Here is a 23,881-nt window from a genome sequence, read left to right as displayed (position 1 = left end):
CTTTTATTTAAATACATTTGAATATAAAGTAATCATGTTAATTTATAAATATACATATACACACACACACACACACATATATATATATATATATATATATATATATATATATATATATATATATATATATATATATATATATATACACACACACACACACACACATATATATATATATATATATATATATATATATATATAAGCAGAGGATAAGCAGAAGTGAATGGATCGATGGATGGGCGGATATTTTTCTTAAGCCAAACTTCGCGTGTTTTTATTCTTCAATTCTGTCACATTGGTTCTCAAACTGCAGCACGGGCCCCATAGTGGGGCACAGAACCACGAATGACATAATTTGGAGGACCCCCCCCCCCCAAAAAAAAAATGTTTTGGGGGGGGGGGGGGGGGGGTTAAAATGTTTTAAAAATGGGGATAAGATAAGATTTTTTTTTCTTCTGCAGTTGGGTCATGCCAGAAAAGGATTTTGAATCACTCCTTTTAGAAATGTTTAACATGCAGGGTGTTTCAGGGGAGTTTGGACACCACCCAGTGATTTTAAGAACTGAAACAGGAAGTGAAACTATTTAAATGGCAGTGTTTGCTTTTAAAAGACTTTTTAAAAATTGGTTTAAATTAGACTTTTTAGGCTTTGTCTTGGTATGGTGTACAGCAGAAACATGCCAAACACAGGCAGGACTGCGTTACTTAAAGGATGCATTATTTTATTGATCATCAGTGTCTCTTTTTTCTACTTTTGATCAAAAATCTGAATGTATGGATAAAGCTTATGATGCAGATGTGATGAAAGAAGAAAAGCAATAAAATAAAAATAAGTATATTAAAACACACACACACTAGATACCGATGGATACTGTAAACATCTTCACGTGTTTGATTATGGCATACATACATAATCAAACATTATACAGTTTGCTAAAAGGCAACAACAGACAAGAGATGATTTATTGGTAAACAGTCCACACGTCTTGAATATATCTTTAAATTCATAACTGCTGCTAATGTTTCTTGTGTATAGATTATAGAGATGCCAAAAAAAGAGTTTCCAGCTACCATTGTGTATCTACTAGTGTCTGAATTTAAATTATATTTAAAGTAAAAATATATAATTTTCTTGTAGAAACCACAATGAGATTTCCTGTTTGTTGGTTTGTTGGTTGGGTAGAGAGTTAGTGAGAAAACAGTAATTTGCTGTTGCACCTCTCACTTCCAGTGTAAAGTGACAATAGGACTTGTCATCTGATTGCTACAAGACAGCACAGCGAAAACTTGAAATTTTACCCCCAGCTTCCGCTGCGTTCACAAGACAGGAAGTAGATTCATTCTGTTGAGTAAAGAGCATGGTGCTGGAAAGACGTGGAGGACACTTTTAAAGAGTGCTTTACATGTTATTAGGAAGCCCACACACTCCACCAGTGAGCCATGAGCAAACGGAAACTGAGTAAGTTATGGTTTTTTTTCTGATGGGGAATTATTTGGAAAAGTACTTGTCGTCTGTCGCCCTAAAGGATCCAGCAAAAGTAAATCAAATCCGTCAGTGAGAGAAGCACCTGATGGTGGACTGAGCTTTCTCTGATTTTAGGCTGATTTTAAAAACTGTTTAAAGTTTTATATTTTGGTGTAAAATACTAAAAAGAAAAGGTAGTGACAGCAGAATTCACACAAAGCATACACAGTAAAAAAAAAAAATCTTTGCTCTGAAATCCAGCAATATTTTTTTCTAAAGTTTAGATCGTCCAAAGGTCACAAGATAAAACTGGTTGGGCATGACATGAATTAAAGTTGTGCTTATGTTCTATACAAAGCTTAAAACCTCAGTTTCAGGACTGAAACAGTCATTTTCCAACATTTTTGTTGGATGACTTATCAGTCATCTTACAACATTGCAGATCTACTAACAAGGATGTTTAAATTTAGGTGAAAGGTGTAATCCTTCTAAGTAATAGTACAAACGTTGTGGCATCAAACTAGCCTGTGTCTCTCTGCCGGGCACGCAGCTTTTTCTGAGATAAATCTACAAATTTCATGTGACATGTTGTAAATAGATATTTGGGATCTTGATCATCCATCCGTCCATTCTCTTCCGCTTATCCTTATCAGGGTCATGAGGGGATCTCAGTTCAATTCAGTTCAACTTTATTTATATAACTCCAAATCACAACAACAGTTGCTTCAATGTGGTTTGTATGGTAAGATGAGGACCATATGATAAAACAGAGAAATACCCAGCAACATTATGAGCAAGACCTTTGGCGACAGTGGGAAGGAAAAACTCCCTTTTAACAGGAAGAAACCTCCAGCAGGACCAGACTCAGGGAGGGGCGGGGCCATCTGCCGCTAACAGTAGGGGTGAGATGAGGAAGACAGGGCAAAAGACATGCTGTGGAAGAGAGTCAGAGATTAATAACAAGTAATAATTAAATGCAGAGAGGTCTATTAACACATAGTCAGTGAAAAAGAAATGCATTATGGGAATCCCCCAGCAGCCTAGAATTATTGCAGCATAACTAAGGGGGGATTCAGGGTCACCTGATCCAGCAGTAAACTGTACACTTTAGCACAAAAGAAAGTCTGATCTTACAAGTAGAGATGTGTCTGTCTCCTGAATCCAAGCTGGGAGCTGGTTCTACAGAAGAGGCCTGAAAACTGAAGCATCTCCCTCTCATTCTATTTTCAAATAGTAAGCCGGCAGTCTGAGAGCGAAGTGCTCTAACAGGTTGATATGGTACGATGAGGTTTTTGAGATAAAATGGAGCCTGACTATTCACAATCTTGCATGTGAGGAGCAGGATTTTAACTTCAATTCTGGATTGATGAGAATACATGAGAAATATGCCCTCTTTCTAGTCCCTGTCAGAACTCTGGCTGCAGCATTCTGGAGCAACTTTGAGGGTTTTTAGGACATCCTGATAATAATTACAGCAGTCCAGCTTAGAAGTAGGAAGTAAGCCTAATAAGGCCGTTTGAAGACATTAAATTTTTAAAAACGTTTTACACACAGGTGATAAATTACCATTAAATGTTCTAAACTGTGTTGTAGAAAAGTCCAGTGACTGTGTATCTGCAATGGAAGCTGCAGAAACTGGACAGCGGATATAAAAACACTCTCCATGTTTAATTTGTGTGTGACGGCTGTTTTTCACTAAATGCAATCGGGTGAGAATTTGTGTATTAAAGTAGTTATCAGTGTTGTTTTTGCAAAGCAGATCTTGATCTCAGTCAGACTTCCTGACACAAAAATATTTTTACTGCTGCCTTGCCACTTCTGCTTACTCTTATCACTGCGGCTGGTGCTGCACATTTTACTGTAATTGATAGTTCAAACACCTCCCCCTCTGCTGTGGTCTTCTGTTTATTCTTTTAGCTAAATTCTGTTGCTGTCTTTAATAGTTCTGCCATTTTTGATGTTCACTTGTGTTCAGTTCACTTTCTTTGCTTTTTTGTCTGTCGCTTGCAAACCTTTTTCATGTGTTTGACTGTTGGTAAATTGCTGTTGCCATCTTATTTTTCCAAAGCCCGACGTAACTGTTACATGCAAAGGTAAAGTTGTCAGCTGAAGCTCACTGGCCTGGTTGGCAAGCTGCTTCCATAGAAAGGATATTTGCACTGGCTACAGATAACTAGTGAGGACAGATTGGACTTCACAGCAAGCCTCAGTGCTGAAGAGGGATTCATCATTTATTAGACAACTACAGGCTGCAGCTGTGTTCACGCCCCAGATTAAGGAAACTTTAAACAGCTCACTTATATTGAAACTTCAACTGCAACTTGCAGACTTCTGAAATATGCTTTATAATAAAAGCCAAAAGAATTTGAAACAATTTATTAAATTTGCAACCAGATATTGTTTATTGTATGTTTTTAAATTATGTTTTTAATCTGATTGGAATATCAGAGCAGCCAAATGACAAAAGCAGCGTCTTAAATTTGGTTTTGAGTCTGGTCTCCTAAAGACAACCTGCAGCCTGTCCTAGCAGACTCAGACTGACACAGTCACTCTCTGACTGACTTTCTAATAACTACCTACTTATTTGTAAATGCAAACAGATTGCCTACGCATGGCAGTCAATCTTACTCAGCACCCAGTTTGCGTCTTTGCAGTCGGAGGTTCTCCTTTTATTCAGCTGGTTGTATTCATGTTATATTCCCATTTAAAGCAAAGCTGCAAACGCCTTTGTCATGTTACAGTTAAATGATATACTGCAGCAGCTACGTCACTGTTTGTGGAGGAATTTCTGAATTTATTTTTCTTTGAGCTTCTGGCTGGATTATGAAAGTAGGTTTCTGTGTATGTGGATGGCAACAGATATGTGATCTTCACTGATTTATCATACTTAGTTGCCACATTTTCACAAAGCGATTTCATGCAATTGCTAACTTTCAATCTAAAAAATAAGAGCAGACTAACTCAGTTTTGATGCACCAAAGTGAGACTGAAGTGAGTGATCGCAGTCCTTCGAAGCAACCATTTCAAAAGCGAGTAGGGAACTTGTTCATTGCACAAAGTTACAGTAATTTTAGTTGGACCGCCGTCTTCCACCACAGTTTTTCTTGGTGTGACTTTAGCGTAACACACTGAAAAGAAATGTTACTTTGAACCAACTTTAATAATTACCCTATTTTGTTACAGCTAAGTTTATTAGTTGTACTCAGACTGTAATTTAATATAAACCTTTTACTTGAAGTACAGATTCTCACTTTGACAAATTGTTTGTGTTGATTATTTTCATGGTAAGTTATTTTTAATTTTAGGTACAGTGAAATAAACAGTGTTAACCCAGAAATCCCAATTTTCTGTTGCTACAGTGGAGTGCAATGCAACACTTTTTCAGTGTAGAAGCATTTTTAAAATTAAGCAATCTCTAGTGGTTATATGTAAAAGCATATAAATAAAATGAGCTCAGGTGGCCACTTTTAGATCGGGCACAATCCTTACTTACCTATATACGCTCAGTCACCATAAACTTGAACCCCAGTGCACTCTAAGTCTGCTGGAGACTCTAAGTCTGCTGGAGACAAAATGAATGAAAACCATCCATTATCTGAACTGAATCTGAACTCATTCATACCTTAGATTATTTCAGAATAACCATTCAACACAACATGCATGTCTTTGGGCTGCGGCAGGAAGCTGGAGCATCAGGAGAGAACACATGACACTAAAGAAGTGCCCTGAAACAGGAACCTCTTCCTGTGATGCGACATTGCGACCCACACCATGATATGATAAAATACATCTTCTTTAACATCTGTTGATATCAGTCACAAATATATTGAGCATTAAAAATCCCCCCAAAACCTTAGTGTAACTTATCACAGGTTACATTTATAAATATTATAATATGGAACTGTATCAAAACGGAGGAAGTAATCTAAAGCAAACATATTTGAAAATGTCTTGTATGTATGGTACATAAGACATGAATAATATTACTATATATTAACTCTTAGTAGAGCTGAAGTAGAAAAGTAGTAGTAGAAGCACAGAGACAGTGATATTAGACGAGTCTGGTAAAAGAGGCTGATGTAAGTTTATTTGTGCAAGCCCATAAATGAATGTGCTCTATTGGCGCTCGTTCCAGTGTGTCCGCTGTTGCTTTGTCCACTGTTCCACTTACAAACATCTTTTTGCTCCATTGTTAACGAAGCATAGACGTGCCTTTGTGCTGTTTGAAGGGACAGTGGCCCGGCTGAGCGCACAGAGCTGAGCTAAGAAAAGACAGCGAATTCCTGCTGACAGGACAACAGGCCTCTGTGCATCTCTTCTTCTGCTGCTTGACTTGGTAGCTGTCTTATAAAAACTGATTTTTTTGAGGCAGCCTGAGGACATTTATTCGCTCTGTGAAAACAAATCAGCTTCAGGCTTCGGGACAACAAAAACCTCCAATGGAGCTCAGTTGAGTAGTTTTAAAAAGTTCAAATTTTAGAGTCACGTTGTTGCTTTAAGTGTCACGTTGTCCTTTGACATTTACAGAAATAGCCAAGGATCATAAATGCTGAAGTGAATCTGTTTGCTGCAGAAAAACATTAATTTTGGAACATCGTGGCATTATTTTTCTTAACAGAAATTGGCAAAGGACGTAGCTGCAAATTTTGTAAAATCTGCTTGTCTGCTGTTATAATTTGGCACTATATACATAAATCTGATTAGAGTTAACAGTAGATAATTTTTCCTTAGTTCCTCAAAGTAATTGTATCTCAAAGAAAGCGAAACCATTTTAAAAACAGAATGAACTCAACGCCTAACAAGTTCTTTGGGATTTTTGAATGTTTCTACAACCAAGCGAATACAGTTGCTACCAAAATAAAACAGGAAGTGCATGTCAGAGAGACAAAGCATACATTGACAACAAACAGAGGGAGACAAAGGGAGTGAAAAACAGTCCAGGTAGCAGGCACGCACAGTCGGGCCTGGTCTGGGCTACTTTTGGTACGTACGGTTCAGTTATGGCACCATCAGGTGCTCTGTGGGCATAAAGCAGGTCAGGCATGGGTTATAGAAAGTACTATGTGGGCCAGATGTGCCCCAGATGTCACAACTGATCTGACCTCTGGCTCAAGGTTCAGTGTGGTTCATAGAAAACCACAGATGTGGGCCATATCTAGGACAAATGTTCACTTCTCTCTGAGATGAGACAGGACAGCACTAAAAAACACAGAGAAGGGGATGAATTAAGTAAAAACAGAAGCAAAACTGACCATAAACTTAACAAAACCCAACAGTATAATAAGGAATAAATGACACAAAGGGAAATGCCCATATCTGTTTATTGGAAAGAGAGGAGGTTTTTAAGTTGATTGTTTAGTACTACAGTGTTTAACTTAACTCCACTGAGTGGGATTTACTCTAAAATATGACAGGCAATAAAGAACATTTTCTCATTTTTATGGTCATGGAAATCGATTAAGAACAATGTGGAAGTGACACATGCTGGCTCAAGTGTAAAAGATAACATCTACCCTCCATCAACCCCATCTTTGTATCTCTCTCCAAATCACGAGTCCATGTTTAGCTGCTGAATTAAATAAACAACAGTCAGTGCCTCCAGAGCCTAATTGGTCCTTTGGGAAAACACTTGAACACTGGTGAAAGTTCGGGAGCTTCACCTCATAAGAGAGAAACAAGGGTACGATGACATTCCTCAAATGCCTCCAATGCAAAGAAAACATGTTGGTTTGCAGCTGTAGGTCTAAATAGGGACATAATGGCTCTGCACTGATGCTAATGTGTGTTTAAAATGTGCATGTTCATGTCACTAAGGGGCTAACCCAAATTAAAAAGATGACCCTGTGCAGGGATCAGCCAGTGCATCACTGCAAAACGAGCCAGATTAAAATCATTTTGTCGCGTTTAATCTTGATGAATTTGGGGTTTTTCAGTTTTTAACACACACGTTGTGTTTTCCTGTTTTTCTATTTTTTAAAAGATAAAAGATGACAAAGAAATTGATTGAACTCACTCAGCAAGCAAAAAAGTTGAGAAACTCTCTGACTAAAGATCTAAAGCCAGAGAATATAAAGACGTCATGAACTAAAAAAACAATTAAAAAAAACTGCATGTTTATGTTTCTAAAACAATTCTGATAAACAAGCTTGAAATCACAGACTGTATACAAAAGATGGAGGCTACCATGATGTCCTTTCTTTTTTGAGCTCTTATTTTGAAGATAATTTTAAACACAGTCTCACAGTATTTTAAAAGGATTCCAGGAATAATCTGACTAACAATGTTGCCTGGTATGAGTTACGGTATGAGTCATCTAAAGATTTTACTGAGTAAACGTCTATTAGCAAGTAACAAATCTGTAAAAAATAAAACAAACATGTGGGTATATAAAGTCTGTGGTTCTGACACAAGCCTATCACTGTTCCTAAAAAGGTGTTGTTTACTTTATATATATATGGTTAGGTTTATATATGGTTTATATATATGGTTTAGGCCCTATAAAGGCACTACTAATTACTCGGTTAGGGTTTGAAAAACGCGGTTTTTCTGTGGTTTGGTTCAAAATATGAGGTTACAGGTCGACTATTGCATTTGAATGTGATGCCAAGAGCTTGTTGCTATTGCAATTTGTGACATGCTGTGAGTGAGAATGAGCCCTGCTGCACAAAACCTTTGGACAGAAATGTGAGACAGCAACAGCTTTGAGAAAACATCTGTATACGACACAACAGGGAGGAAACAGCTGGCATTTTAGGTCACTGCCAGGTGTTTCTTTCTTCTTGTTCTTCTTCTTTTTCTTTAATAAAACCAGACCTCATACAGGGATCTGACCAGGAAGCCAAAAATCACAGTACACTCTATACCCTGCTTACCCATCTATTTCACTCTAAATGGGACTAACATTTACAAAATGAACATCACATTTTATTAAGCAGGTCTGTCGCTCTGTGTTAGCCCTACGTCAGATTGGTGACCTGTCCAGGGTGTATACTGTGTCTCGCCCTATGATAGCTGGGATAGGCTCCAGTCTCCCTGCGTCCCTGATAAGGACAAACGGAAGAGAATATGTGGATGGAGGACTTTAAACGGGCAATTAAGACCATAAAGTCACCAGCAAAGTGTATACTGATGTCATAGATTAAATCAGAAGAGGCTAATTTTCTCATAGTCTTCTATACATTCAGACATCTTTATGCAACCAAAGGAGTCGCCCCCTGTTGGCCATTCGAAAGACTAAAATCACTTAGGCATTGGCTTCTGTGTTCTCCATCTGCGTAATTTAAAAATGCTTTTATTAATGTTTTTGCACTTAAAAAAAAATTAAACTCCTTTTTAACTAACTCTTCTTCTCCAGATTTAAAACTGTTCGGGAGCCTCTCCAACCTCTCCTTCCGCCGCTCAACAGGGAAGAAGAGCACCAAAGCGTCCCTGGAGTATGATGGGAGCTTTTCCGGGGACAAATCTGCAGGGATGGGCAACCAGTCGGTGGACGACATGGAGTCCTGCCTCCACAGCCCCACCTACGCTCGCTCCTGTGAGATGTACACACATGTGGGGACTGTGCCTCGCAATGACAAGCAGAAGAAGAGCTTCAAGGGGCTAAAGGAGAAGAAGACCAAGACAGAGGAGGAGGAGGAGGAGAAAGGGATGAGTGAGAGGCAGGGCAATTTGAAGGCGGGAGAGCATGTCCGGGACTCGCCCCTGCTTGGTGCTCTGACAAGCCTTAGTGCGAACAACATGGAAAAGCCTCAGCCTGCTTCTACGTTGGCCCGGTCACTGCCAGTGACACCGACATCCAGCCCGACTTCACCTTTGACCTCAGAATCTGACAGCTGTGATCCTGCTGTGGAATTTTTAACCAGCAGTGAGGCATTAAAGAGCAAGAATGATTTAGAAACAGCCAGAGAGCCTTCAGTTAAGAGCCACAAGGCTGCTTCGAACCAGGATCTGTATGTGCCGATGGATCCTATAGCTGAAACAGCCCACAGCCACCTGGACCCCCAAACAGAGAGACTGCGAGGCGTCACACGTACACAGGAAACCACCACAACCATGAAAAGCTCACAGGAAGTGGAGTATGCTGACAAGTGAGATGTTTATTTATTTTTCTCTCAGAAGATGCAGGTCAGAAATACACAGCCTGATTGTTATTCAGGCAGTCAGTTCATATCAGTAGAAAAACGTTTTTAGTTAGAAACATAAGAAAAACAGACTGAAAATTCACAAAAGTGTCTTTGTGAGACTTAAACTATTAGTAGAAAATAGTAATAATCACGAGAGATTGAAAAAGGTCATGTTTCATGACCTCCTGACACCCAGCTGCTTGTTAGTGGAAATTAATTTAATATTGAGTTGACCTGAAATAAATCAGTCACTTAATCGATCACTGATCTATTAAATTATCTGTTTAAAAAGAAAAAAGATATAAATCTTAAAAATAGAGCATAAAAATTAAATCAACTTAAATTAAATTAAAAAATAATATAAAATGCACAACACTCTATAAGCTCGAGTCACTGAATCAAATAATGCTGGATGAAAATATTTAAAATGAATAGATCTAAAATGTAAATATAATGAAACAATAGAAAATATTGTCTGTAACAGAAGAGACAATGAAAGTAACTCTGTGGTAAAATAATAACTAATTAATTATCGAAAAGAAAGTAAGTAACATTATGACACTCTCTAAAAAATAAAACTCTCAAATATTCAACACGTGAAGATTAAAATGCACTGTGAAAGTGGCTGTCGCTGCGGACATGCGCAGTAGCTCCGCTCCCACTCACCGCGGCTATCAGTCAGCTGGGCGAAGCCGTGAGGACTGACCTCGGGACAAGATGTGTGAAGTTGGGGACTTAAAGTTAAGCGCGGTGAGGAGGGAAAGGTGAGAAAACCGCTTCCGCTATTAACTCTTTATCCACTGATGACACGGAGCCAGGCTGTGAGATCAGGGTTTGTGTTTCTTGAATAAGAACACACACAGTTAGTTTTTTCTGAAGCAGTGAGACAGTCAGAGAAAACTATCTGTCGCGATCATCTGTTAATCTGCTTCGGGGAACAGTCTCAGCTCCGAGGCTTTGATATTTTTATCCCTTCGGTCGCTTTTTTTTCGTTTGAAGTATATTTGTAAAGGCGGAAATAGAGGCGTGTTTTTGGTTAGTTTGGTGCCATAAAACCTGAAACGAGGATCAGTAAAACATTTACTAGCTACAAGTCGACTTTGAAGTGAGTCGGCTTGCTGGCTCTGGACCGGTCTGTTAGTTACATAAGCGGAGGAATTTGATCCTGCGCTGCTTCACTCTGAAGAGTGATAAGACTTCTTTGGCAGAAATGCAGCAGCAGGTTTAACTTCGTCTCTTTTCCACCTGACTTGTATGTCCCGCTGCATGCTGTCACAGGTTTGCGACCTTGTGTCAGTCGCTTAGTGCTGGCTTCAAGGAAAAGCATGCCACCTTCTGCTGCTTTAATCCAAATTATAAAAGAAATGAATGATTCTTGTACAAATAAAAGGCTATGAAAATACTTAAATGTTATGGCCCTGCAGGTAAAATTCTATCTTAATCAAGCTGAAGTAAATGATTATGTCTTCCCAAATTGAACTTTTTGGTATTTTTCTTTTTTCAGTATATATTGTCTTGTTATTCCTGTTAACATTATGCTGTAATTAAGAATTTAGTTTGTAAAACTGTGAAAAAAAAATCATCAGAATTTGACTTTAAGTTAGTTTTCGTTTGCAAAGATCTGTTTCAAGCTTCTAAATGTCACCAAACATTTGAGTAAAACAGCGAAGTGACGGTGTGATTCGTGTAGATGTAATTATATCTGATACCAGTGCATTACTGGAAAAATAAAGCTCAGAGGTGCCAAAATTTTACAAAGTCAGAATCACAAAAATGCTCAAAATATTGAACAAAATATTGATACGTCCAGAATCTCAACTTAATATACAGTTCATCGGACAGCTGTAATAACAGGCCTGCTAATTATCACCAGCCTGATCATTTGATTTGAACTCGCTTAACCTGCTAGAGTGAAAGTAAAAGGAAATGTGTCTGTATCTATAAAAAAGAACGTCTGAAATGACGAGAATGATGAATATTTGGTTATTTTACTTAAAAAATCGGCTTATGTTGTTTCATTATGAAGTCTTATTGTTAGCATTTTGGCTCCTGTCATTTTATGTATTTATGTTTTGGAGACAGAAATAACCATATCTGAAGGAAAAGGTGTTTGTCTTCATTCATAGACTGTACGTGTGCATCACACAGAAGACAGGTACCTATCAACTAGTGCTAAGAATATCAGTCACCAGCACTGACGCTAACACATCTCGGATGTTTTGTAGCAGACAGAAAGTCGTATTATTGGTCAGATAATTCTATTAAAAACTCTCCAAAAAGCACAAACAACACAGACACAGTGAGTCATGTTCAAGAAGTCCAGTTAGGGTCGACGAACACCCGTTCTTTCAAACTCGAAGCTTTAGGAGAAAGAAGATCTCCCAACCAAAAATCCTCAGTATCTGTTAAAAAAAACTAACATTAAACGGCTTTAAGACTCACATCAGCATCGAAGGAAAGCTTTTAGTTTGATTATTGACTTTCAGTAGCAGAATAAGAGGAAATGGTGTCCTGTAGCTGTCAGGGGAAAAGGCTCAGAGTGGATTTGTGGATAAACAGAGACGACTCGTCCAGCCTCTCATTAACAGTGTGTTTCTTTTAACTACTGGTGCAGTGCCTGTTCCGGGTAAGTGTAGCCCCAACTTACAGATTTTCCCTGACTGTGCAGTTAATTGGAAGTTGCTGGTTTGAAAAGACGACCGCTGTATGGTCACACTTGTTGAATGTGCGTGTAGTGAAAACATAACTGGATGACTTAAGCTGTTTGTCACAGGAAACCAAAGACTAACATTTTTTTTAAATGCCTGTTTGTCTTTTTGAGAACCAGTCTGAATTTTGTTATTCCACATTTCAACCCTGCACCCACGGGACACTACAAAGCCTTAAGATGTAGACGATGGTCTTCAAACCTCAGTGTGGGACCAAAACACCGCCATGTCGGACACTTTTAGATGTGGTATCGCTAAACTAAGTGACGTGCGTTCATGTGGATGAATGCCCTCACAAAGATATTTAAACAAACATGGCTGTGTTGGTGTGTGGGCCCCGTCCCTGCAGATAGAGTAGAGCCACAGTCACAGTAGTGGACTCACTGAGAACAGGAAAACGATGGGAACTCTTCATCCAAATGACCAGAAACCCATCAAGTTTGAGGCATATCCCGCGAACGATCGATGAGACAGGCGAATTGGAGATTTCTCAAATTATTAGTAAGTAGTAGTAAGAGTAGTTTTACCCGCAGCGCAGCCGCAGAGGTGTCATATCAGCTTTCAGCTGTTCACAGTTTCGGAGGAATTGCACTGCCCGAACTCAGCACGTTCTGAATTCTCACCTTATTGCAATAAAGGAGGTAATTCAAGTTTAAGAAGCCATCAGAGCAGAAGTGGTCACTGAGGCTGAACTTGACCTGCTTTTAAAAAGTCATCCAGGCTTGGTGACTTTCTTTTTCCACTCTGTGTTTGTTGCAGTCAGCCTCAGCTCTTTGCAACTAATGTCGTTATTAGGGAAGCGTTAAACCACAGGCAGAGTCTCTCTGACTGTGTTGCTGTTGCTTGATGGCGTAACAGCTGCTGGCAGTCGGAGCAGGAACTGCTGTAAAATTTGGTGCTGGTTTGAGGAGTGCAGCCCTGAAGTGGAGGGAGTTTCCCCTCATGGATAAGGCCACTGCAAACAGTCTTATAACTTAACAGTGAACAGACTTTAACTGTGGTTCGGTCCAAGTGTGAAGAAAAAATGTGAGCAGAAGAATATTGACCATTTGTGACAGTATCCTGTCCACGTATAAGTGGATGTTGACCACTGGTTATAAGCTGGTTATAAGCTTATTCTTAGATATAGCTGCAGGTCTCCAGTTTGTCGCCTTTAAATAGAGATAAAAACATCTATCATTATATCTCACATCAGGTGACCTGAGCCGTCTCCTTACAAAGACCTCAGGGTTGAGGGCGCTACTCTTTTATCCTCTGGGTTGTTTGAAAAGTAGTGAAAAATTTAAACACAATCACCGGGCAACCACCAGCTTTTTTCCTGTTCTCAAGGAGGTTCACATCCTATTTTTACAGAATTCGTCATTAATAAGTAATAAGCAACATTCCTCATTGCAAGGAAATGACTGAGTCATTATGTGTTTTGAATGGAAAAATCAGCTTAACTTTTTTATAAATAATTACATGAATATAACAAATATATAATATAATACAATATAAATGTTCTGAACCTGCATTTATTGGTTAAGTAATAAGCTACAGTCAATTACAAGATAGATAAAAAGAAAAAATGTAAAAAAAAATTTGCATTTGCACTTTCAGTATTTACTGCTATCACTGTGGTCGTTTGCTGTCACCCGATATCTGATCCACATCGGACGACTGTATCCATACTCGCTTTTGAACCATTTGGAACATCTAGAAGAGGCTTTCATTTATTTTATTTTATCCTGTGAGGGAGAGGTGCTCTCTGTTTTTATTTGCTCCAAGGATCTCAGAATTGGAACATCCTGATACTTGGAAACTTGGAGTTTTTCAGTCCTGAGTTTGAAAAAGCAGGTATGGAGCAGCTTTTACTGGAATGAATGGGGTGCCGTGTTGTAACCTGGGAGTTTTGTCTTCGTCTGACTTCCTGTTTATTATATTGTCCTCAATAATGCCATAAAAATACCCTCCTCCTCCTTCCTAGCCCTAAAGGGTTTAATCTAATAATTAAAACAGCCAGTGAGCGTTGGCATCATTCCCAAACAGCACAAGCAGTATATCAGGGCTTAAAATCATCTGCGTGGGGTTTAGTTTTTGAATGCCAGCGCGTTTCTCATGCTGTATGTCCACATCTGTGAGTGTGTGCTGCCTGTTCTCAGAGTTTGTATTTGGGAACAAAAGGTCACCTCCCTTGACTCTTGGAAGTATGCAGCCAGTTGAGGAAGAGCAGAGAGTTTCACCCTGCCAGTGTGCTGTGTTTCTGCGCTGACATAATGCATCAAAGCTGTCAGAAAGAAACAAAGCTTTTGCTTTTTGGGAGTTTTTTTTGTTTAAAGCATCATTTGAAAAGTGTCAGTGGTCCTCTGGGTGCTGAGTTTAGTTTTGTGAGCCCCACAGGCCTCAGATTTGGTGAGGATCCAGCTGTTGTGTGGATGGACATCATGGAGAAAAAATGTTTCTTTTGCTTCAGTCTTGAAAAACAGACGGTTTGCAGATACGAGCGGGAATATTCCCGATCCTCCCTGGAGGAGTTTGTTGGGTTGCATGTTGTTGCTGGGCGGTGTCGAATGAACTCACTGCTGCTGTCAGAGAGTTTCGCAAGAGGGCCAATGGACAGCAGACAGCATAAAGCATGTACAACTTCTGCTGCTGCTACCAGAACTAACTGATAATACTGCTACTCACTTATCAAGATATGGGATTTTTTTTAAAAATCAAGTAAATTATGATGACAAACAATAAGGAAAACGTGCTGTTTGAAAACAGGGCTGTTGGATTTCCAGCCTTTAATCAAGGCTGAACAATAAAAGACAAAAGCTGAATGTGACCGTGATGACAGTTGTTTGCTGTTTTAGCTGATACCATAGAGTTGCTATGTCAATGACCACGACTCTGCAACAGTTTAAACTCTAATCTTACATGAGTGCGACAGGAAATATGTCACAGTAGATGAAAATTACAAAACACGTTGAATGTTTGTTGAAAGTTGCATAAAATGTGGTTTCTGGAAACAGCAGGCGCTGTAGACCCCCTGGCTACATTTAGTAGTTACCTGACTCAGACACACTGAATCCTGTGGAGCTTCAGTGGATGATGTAGCAGTGTCAGCTATTTCACCACCTTGCAGACTCTACTTTGATTCTGACGCGTCGCTGAAGCGACCCTCTTCTCGGCAACTCTAAAAATAGTGCCAGCTGTAGCTGCACAGAGCAGATGGGGGGTTAGGACGACATGGTATGGTGTAAACATGACATGCAAACACTCAGCTCCAGTGTTTTAACTGACTCCCAGCTATAGACTGTATAAAAGTTGGACATAAATATTGTGGCGTCTCATACTGGTTAGTAAAACACCGTCATGAAGCTTTGAGCTCAGCGGCCTCTTGGTAGTTTGAAACCAGACATGACAGGCGGAGGTGGGTGGGGGGAGAGGTCTGACTGAACCACCCCACAGTTGCTAGTTAACAACTTCTCAATTACAAGTCATTGGCAGCTGATCAAGCGGCGGGCGATTCTCTCTCCTCTAACAAGGCTCCCTGAGAAACACGAGAGCTATACTGAAACTTTGATGTTTTATGATTTTTTTTTTAATAACATGCTGACGTCAGCCATTTTTTAAAATTACAATATGATCAAGGGCAAATGCTTACCTTACCTATAGGTACTCGTGACCCCCAAGGCCTAGCTTACTGTTGTGAAGTTTGAAGACGATCCATAAAAACTTTCTGGGTAATATAAAGTTTTTAATGATTGTCACATTTGCTGTGATCTTTTTCACCTAAATTAAATCAGCGCTAGATGCTGTTGAAGACACAAAATATGAGAATCATATGTTAAAAACACTAGACTGCTAACAGACAGACCGATTACATACTTGATTACAATATGAGCTTAAAGTAGCAACTGAGACCAGAAACTATTTAAAATTGTGTTTAGTGAGGTCATACAGCAATGAGCTGAGTGCTGTTTCACATCGACTTCTATACAACGTCTTTGTCCCCCTGGTGGTCATTAAAAAGAATACACATTTAGGGCACTACCACTTTGGCTTGACTTTTCCGACACAGAAACTAGTCATTGGTCCCAGATTCTTCCTGCTTGGATCTTTATTGTATGTTGGTCGATTTTTCTTTTCCCATAGCTGCTCTGTTGATCTCTACTGAGCAATTCATGAACAAAGAAAAAAAAAACAACTTAATTTATTCAGAGCAGCCATCATTCATGAAAACACAGTGCTTGTATCGCATCCAATAAGTAACAAAAAATTAAAAGTAGAAGAAAAATAAATAAACAAATACTAACCTGACCAATACAGGATTTTAAAGACTGATACTGATATTTGGTGATTTTGTTTTTTTCTAGCAGACAGATGAAACAAACACATTTTTCTAAAATGTGTTAATCGTAGTTATTTATTTATTTACTTGATTGACATCTGCTAAACTCTGCTCAGATCACCTAGAGCTTATTTGTGGCACTGGATGTGTTGAAGAGAGAGAACCCTCTTCTATAATTTGCTTAGTTCAATATTTATTTTGCCCTGTTATTAATACCTCATTAGACTCTTTTTTTTTTTTAGAAACTTTCCTGTGAATTATTAGCTGTTAGGTAACTGGGGACTCTTACAAGAAAAATTTCAAACTAATATTCTTAATAAATCAAACTTGTTTCCTTTGTTTTTTAGGCATCAGGACATGACAGATGGTGGAGGAGAATATGTGAAAGTAAGCTTACCTTTTTGTGCGACTTTAAAGTACATTTGACTCTCATTTTGATTCAGCTTCCTTTTGCTTTCTCACTTCCTGTGGTCAAGCCTTTTTCCAGCTGTATATGGACCTCTCAGCAAACCTCTGTGATTCCCTACACTCGGCTCTGTGGCTCTAATTCAATCAGGACAGTGACAGAAAAGCCTCGGGGAATGCAGCCCCTCTGCGGTGACATACTTTTGAGCTGACTTGGTTACCGCTGGAAATGGTGGCGTCTCGGCCGGCGGCCTTGTTTAGGAAAGGTGGAGAGAGACCCGGAGAGCAAGATGATTTCCACTCCATTGACTTATAATTAGATACTTGACAAACACACTTGTCTAAATGTTACAAGCTGCCAGTGAATGATAATGCTAATGAAATTAGAGCTGGAGGCTTCCAGGTCTTTACCTCACAACACACACACCATCTTATTTTGTTTTGAAGTGGTCCTGGCCCCGTTCCCAGTCTTTGATTCCCAGTTCAACGGGGCAAACCATTCTGTCAAAGAAGAAGGGGGTGGGAGGTGTCAGGGACCAGAAAAACAACATGTCACCTATAAAGCTGAGGAATGTGTTTGTGTGTGTGTCCACACTCCCAGTATTCCCAGCTTGTCCTTAACATAAATTTTTGTATACAGTAGCTTCTTCTTCTTCTTCTTCTTTTTGCATAAAGACACGACAGACAAAGGCCGCTGAGCGATGACCCCCATCTAACAATGACGTTGCCACAGTGACAAGGCCAAAACTCCAGCATGGGTCTGGGTTTTGGGCCTCTGGTGCCGCCACTGTGGATGCCAGTGTGGGAATGCCAGAGCTGTCAATCCTCCCTCTCTCTATTCCTCCTCCCTCATCCCACTCTTTCCTCTGTTAACAGACATTCACACAAAAACAGCAGAGAAGGCTGCAGATTGGCTACATGCTTGTATTTTAGCCATTTCTTTAAAAAGCCAATCTGGTTTACATTTTTTTTCAGGAAGGAAAAACGCAGGAGATAAAAGACTGCTGGGATTTGACCTTTAGCCAGCAGAGGTCACACAATGGCTTAAACTCATGTTGTTGCCTTCCTGTGTTCGTACATGGGGAGGTTGTTTCTCAACGTGCGCCTGTCATGTCTTTTAAGTTCTCCAAGGAGAAGTTCTGGTTGGAGGCGCCGTCTGAGAAGCTGAGGAAGCAGCTGGAGGAAGAGCTGAGGCTGAGCGGCACAAACCTGAAGAGCCACGCTTGGTACCACGGATGCATCCCCTGGCAGGTCTGCCTCTGACATACGCACATGCAAATACACACTTTTTTTTTTTTTTTTTTGCAGCTGTTGCATGAAAATTTCATAATTTTTAAAAACGCTTCTCATTACTTGTGTCATTTAGGGTTACACAAAAAGGATATGAATAAAGGATGTTTTTAGTTTTCATGCATTAAGGTCAGACAATGTTGAGAGAATCAGTTCTGGACTTTATGCACTGTTACTTATGCAGCACTCAGCAGTTGTTCAATGTTTAGGCATCGAGGGGTACTCAGTTGTTACGAGACAATTACACAGCGTCACTTGCATGGAACTGGGCATCACACGGGCCAGACTCTAATGGACTGTTTAATTTTGACCAAGCATTTCCAGGGCTGCAAAAAGAAACCAACACTGAAGTGACAAAAACATGCAGTTCCTCTAATGGCCACTTGAGGCTGACGCCCATGTCAAAGTATATCCAGCAAACAGACATGTTTACAGCCTTGTTCAAAAAACACTATTGAGCTCTCTTATCCACTGTATGAATTTTATTAATCTTAAGGGTATGACTGTTTTGAATGACAGGTGAGTCAACAGGTAGACCCAACAACTACCTGCTAGGCCTGACCTCCATTAAATTGACTCACCGAACTAGACCTCTCAACCATGTTTGGTATCTTGCGGAGCACTTTTAATGATGTTATCTGGCAAATAATATGGCTTGCTTTGTAGTAAATACTTTCCATGAATTTGGTTGTAGGTAGCATTAGCTAGTAAGTTTAAATATGTATGAATATTCCAGCTCTAAGAAACTAAGAAATGTGGTATTGACCAAAGACGAAGCTTCAAAATGCAGAGGCTTAAATCAGTGGGTGATCTCACAATGGCTACGTCTATTTATAGTCCAATTGCCCAACTGTGGTTCTGACGGCTACGTCAGGTAATATCTGGAAAAGTACATGTGGGGGAGAAAAAAAACAGTTCCCAGCATCTGCCCTGCAAGCAAGCAAGCACGTGTTTTCACCACAAACCAGCTGTGAACATTACGTAACAAAAATGGCTTTAGTTTCTTAGTTACTGATCGACGTCACTACAGACTAGAGCGTGGGATAGTAATCGATTAGAAATGCAGCAATGAAACAAAAACAAGAGAGTGGAAATAGTGGGCGGTGGTGGTTAAGTGGGTGTGAGGATGGTAGTGAATGGGGGGGGGGGGGGTATGCTCTCAAAGGTTGGTTTAATTTTAGTTTCTTTACTTTTCCTTTCACTTTTTTAAAACATTGGACTCCAGCTGCTTCATCACCAAAGTTGCGAGGCTTGTGATGAAGCAACTGGAGCTAAAGAAAATTAGTATACTTAACCAATCAGGGAAACCTTCAGGAGTACTACACATCTCCTGACCCAGAGTGTAAGTGAGCGTGAACCAAAGAGTCAAAGTTTGTTTTTCAGCACGCAACAAAAGTCTTGTAGGAGTGTACATTTCCATACTTGTTCATACAGTCGAGCCCACTAACGGAAAAATATTTTTCCTGTGATGTGCTCTGTGGGCTGTTTCTTCACCGAATCGGTTGTTGGTTTTGTCAGATATTTGTCTAGGCTGTGAAAGGAAAGGACTTTTAGGTGTTCTCCTTATTAGAACAGGGATTGTTTTGTGCAGATATGTGTGAATATGAAAGGTTTAGTGTTAGATTGTTAATCGGAATCTACACAGGTGATACTGAGTAACAAAAAAGTAACATAAAGAGTAATGTAACAAAGTAGTTCTACAGAGAATAAAGAAGAAAACTAAAACATAAAATGAAGTTTAAAAAATATGCAATGCACCTATCAAAAAGTCAGATGTATCCAACATCCTATGATGGCAGGACAAGCTGATAGGCTGATGTGGGAATGAAGGCTACCTGAAGGGAAAAGGTTGTTGTTTCAGGGGAAAAGCGCATGCTGGTTAAAAAGCATCTTCAATCTAAGAGACTAATGAGCTCACTGAAGCATGGATAACTATATCACCATTAGAACACCTTTTCTTTTGCATCTTTTCTTTTTCTGTCAGATTTGCTGCATTGCTTCCTGATAAAACAGAGAGTATCTTTGGGTTTTAAAAAACATATTATTAAAGCAAGCTTGTTTTAAAGAAATGCATTTGCCCCATCCAGCTAGAACTGGATTCAGAGCAGAACTGAACAATCAGAACCTGTAGAAATAACTTCCATCAGTTTTCTTAACTGCTTATCCAGTTGAGAGTCAATGGAGCCTGTCCCAGCAGACAGAGGGTGAAAGGTGGCTACACTCTGGACAGTTTGCCGGTTTATCGCAGTGCTAACAGAGAGACAGAAAACATTCAGATTCGCAAAACCCAGAGAGAACCCATACAGTCACAGGGAGAACCTGCAAACCCCACACAGCAAAGCCCAGACTGCAAAGCTTACTACAGCATTTACTCAGATACCACAGTCATGTAGCTATTAGGCCACAAGGGGGAGCGTCTGGCTAAACTTTGGAGACAGAATGATGTTAGAAGGAGTTCAGGTATACTTTATATTACAAAACCCCTTCAAAAGGTTTTTCTCTCTGTTCAATACATGCCAGCCTCTATTCTTAGTTTTCATTTTAAATACAAAAATCAAAAAAGCAGAAGCAGAAACGTTGATGCTTCCACAATTCTTATAAATCATTTAGTGTCAATACAAAAAGGGAATTTAGTGAAATAAAGGTCAGCATGATAGTGTTTGGAAATGCGTGTTTATTTTTCATGACTCCTGTTTATTTAAATTAGTTTGACTTTATTTTTCCCCTGGTGGTTTCACCCTCCAGCAGCAGCCCTATCCAAGCCTCAAAGTTTGAGAAACACTTTCAGGAATGAGATTTAAACTAACTTGGATTTCTTCCTCTGTGTCTGAGTGTTTAGATGTGCAAATGTAAAAAAACTTTCACAAATATTGTTTACATCACTATTAAAAACAGATACATTTTAAGTTATGTGACTATTATTGTATTTTTTTAACCCAATTCATTCCAAACATTTTTTGAAATAAAATTAATATATCAATTAGACAACATAAAATAAAAGTCAAACATCACACTGCATCTTTAATCACATCGGTATAAATGTAAAAATGATGAAACGTCTAATAACTAACAGAAATTAAAACATCTGTTCAGGTGTCGGAGAGCCTTGTGGTGAACCATGGTGACTTTCTTGTCAGGGACTCTCAGTCCAGTCAGGGTGACTTTGTCCTTACCAGCCGGTGGGAGCAGAAAACGCTTCACTTCCTCATCGGGAAGGCGGTGGTTCAGTCCGCTGAGACGTACACTCGGGTTCAGTACAGCTTGGAGGGCGAGGCCTTCGACTCCTTACCTGCCCTTGTTCATTTCTATGTGGGCAGCCGGGCGGCTCTGACTCGGTGGAGCGGAGCTCAGATTCACCAGCCAGTCAACAGGACCTTGCCACTTAGCTACCTGGAGACGGCTTTCCGCACCACTGCCGTCACCTCATCGGGTCAAAGGGGGCTGAGGAACGGTAGCATGGGAGGAGAGGAGAGGGTCTGTCCGAGAAGGTGCGGTTCCACTTGTTTAATTCCTTTTAAGTTACGATTTTTATGTGTAACATAATAAACGCACAGCGTGAACTCATGTGAAAAACTATGGCACACAAGGACTGTAAATGAATTGTCTGACTTTTGATTGTTTAAGGCTATAAAGTTTATTTTATAGTAAGAAAGAAAAACATAATCCAATAAAAAGTTTGCCACGTTGAATTTCTTGATTCACTTGGGGAAAAACAATGGAGGGCTTCATAGAGCAGTTAATTAAAAACATGAACTCATCCTCTTTACAATCTTGTATTAATCTGCTACAGTAAATGTGGTGGATGAAATTAAAATGAGTACTGTGGTTCTGTAATATGTGCCATCTCTCTCCATGTAGTCCTTCCTCTAACAACCACAAGGAGGCAGACGTGAACAGGGAACAGGATGGCCAGCTGAGTCCTGGAGAATTGTTTCTTTCTACTCCTTCTAGCCGCTGTAAGTTAAACTTTTTCTCTTCTTGCCTCACAGCTTGATAATCCCTAAATACTCATCAGTATTATGAAAAATCAATAGTACAGCAGTAGGAAGAAGGTCAAAAAAAGAGTCTTAATTGGGTTGTTATTGCCCCAACAGCCTGGTCTGCCTGGCTTTTAGTCAACAGCCAGGAACTTCAACCTGATTCAGAGGATCTGTGGCTGTTTGCTCTCTGGCTTGTATAACCTCAGCAGCAGGTCACTTGTGTAGACCTGGGCTAAACCCTTAGACACTTTAACCTTTTAACATTTTTCACAATCGACATGATTTTATGTTTTAAATGTAGTCATTTTGCTTTTCCAGTAAAAGATGACATCTGATGAATAGTAAGAGTTAAAAGACATCATTCAAAATTTATTCAAAGCTTAAAGTGTTTCCTTATCCAGAATTTAGATACTAAATGTGCATTAGTTCAGTCTTAAGAGAAGCATGACAGTGGACAGGCTGGACACAAACATAGTTGCTGTAATCTAGCTGATGTTTAATGCAAGGATGGGTCTCTGAGTTTAATGTATGATTATGTATAATGTATAATGAAGAATATTTATATTTCAATGCTTTAAACACAAAAGGAACAAGGAAACAGAAAAAAGAGCAAAGTATAACAAGATCTGGGCAAGAATAATCAGGAATTCTAATAAAGACATCAAGCTGTTGATAAAGGTATTTATATATATATATATCTATATATATATATATATATATATATATATATATATATATATATATATATATATATCTATCTATATATATATCTATATATATATATATATATATCTATATATATATATATATATATATATATATATATATCATATATATATATATATCTATCTATCTATATGATATATATATATAGATATATAGATATAGGTCATTGTCCTTATTTTTCAACAGGACAATGACCTAAACAACACCTCCAGGCTGCGTAAGGGCTATTTGATAAAGAAGGAGAGTGATAGAGTGCTGTGCCAGATGGCCTGGCCTCCATAGTCACCTGACCTAAACCCAATTGAGATGGTTTGGGATGATATGGACAGCAAAGTGAAGGCAAAAAGGCCAACAAGTGCTTGTGATCTCTGGAAACTCGTTCAAGACTGTCGGAAAAGTATTTCGCGTGACCTCATCAGAATCAGAATCAGAATACTTTATTGATCCCTGGGGGAAATTATTTTTTGTTACAGTGCTCCATTTTAAACCAACATTAAGACAAGACAGACAATACGCTAACTAAGAATAGTACAATATATACATATATATACATACATACATACATACATAAGTCACTCATAAATAAATAGCTGAACAAGAAACATGTGTAGCTGTAGCAGCAAACAGTGTGTTAAGTGGATGCGTTGTACAGGGAGATGGCCACAGGCAGGAATGATTTCCTGTGTCGTTCAGTGGTGCTTTTTGGTAATCTCAGTCTCTCACTGAACGAGCTCCTGTGACTGACCAGCATGTCATGGAGTGGGTGGGAGGTGTTATCCAACATTGTCTTTATCTTGGACAGCATCCGCCTCTCCGACACCACCTTGAGGGAGTCCAGCTCCATCCCCACAACATTGCTGGCCTTA

At 39.3% G+C, this 23,881-nt stretch overlaps 1 protein-coding gene across 1 annotated transcript in view; it reads left to right on the top strand.

Annotated features, from left to right (window-relative positions):
* The first annotated feature begins 1,357 nt into the window (after positions 1-1,357).
* LOC113034035 (SH2 domain-containing protein 3C-like) overlaps positions 1,358-23,881 on the top strand; it is a 54,778-nt gene continuing 32,254 nt past the window's right edge. The window contains exons 1-6 of the mRNA XM_026188319.1: positions 1,358-1,459; positions 8,820-9,552; positions 16,962-17,001; positions 18,142-18,270; positions 21,403-21,797; positions 22,168-22,265. Of these exons, the coding sequence (XP_026044104.1) occupies positions 1,441-1,459; positions 8,820-9,552; positions 16,962-17,001; positions 18,142-18,270; positions 21,403-21,797; positions 22,168-22,265 (1,414 nt within the window). The 5' untranslated portion in view covers positions 1,358-1,440. The remainder of the gene's footprint in view (positions 1,460-8,819; positions 9,553-16,961; positions 17,002-18,141; positions 18,271-21,402; positions 21,798-22,167; positions 22,266-23,881) is intronic.

Source organism: Astatotilapia calliptera, chromosome 12, assembly GCF_900246225.1.
Source record: "Astatotilapia calliptera chromosome 12, fAstCal1.2, whole genome shotgun sequence".
NCBI classification, from domain to species: Eukaryota; Metazoa; Chordata; class Actinopteri; order Cichliformes; family Cichlidae; genus Astatotilapia; species Astatotilapia calliptera.
The sequence above is the reverse complement of the archived record's forward strand: the minus strand, read 5'-3'. Positions and strand labels throughout refer to the sequence as shown.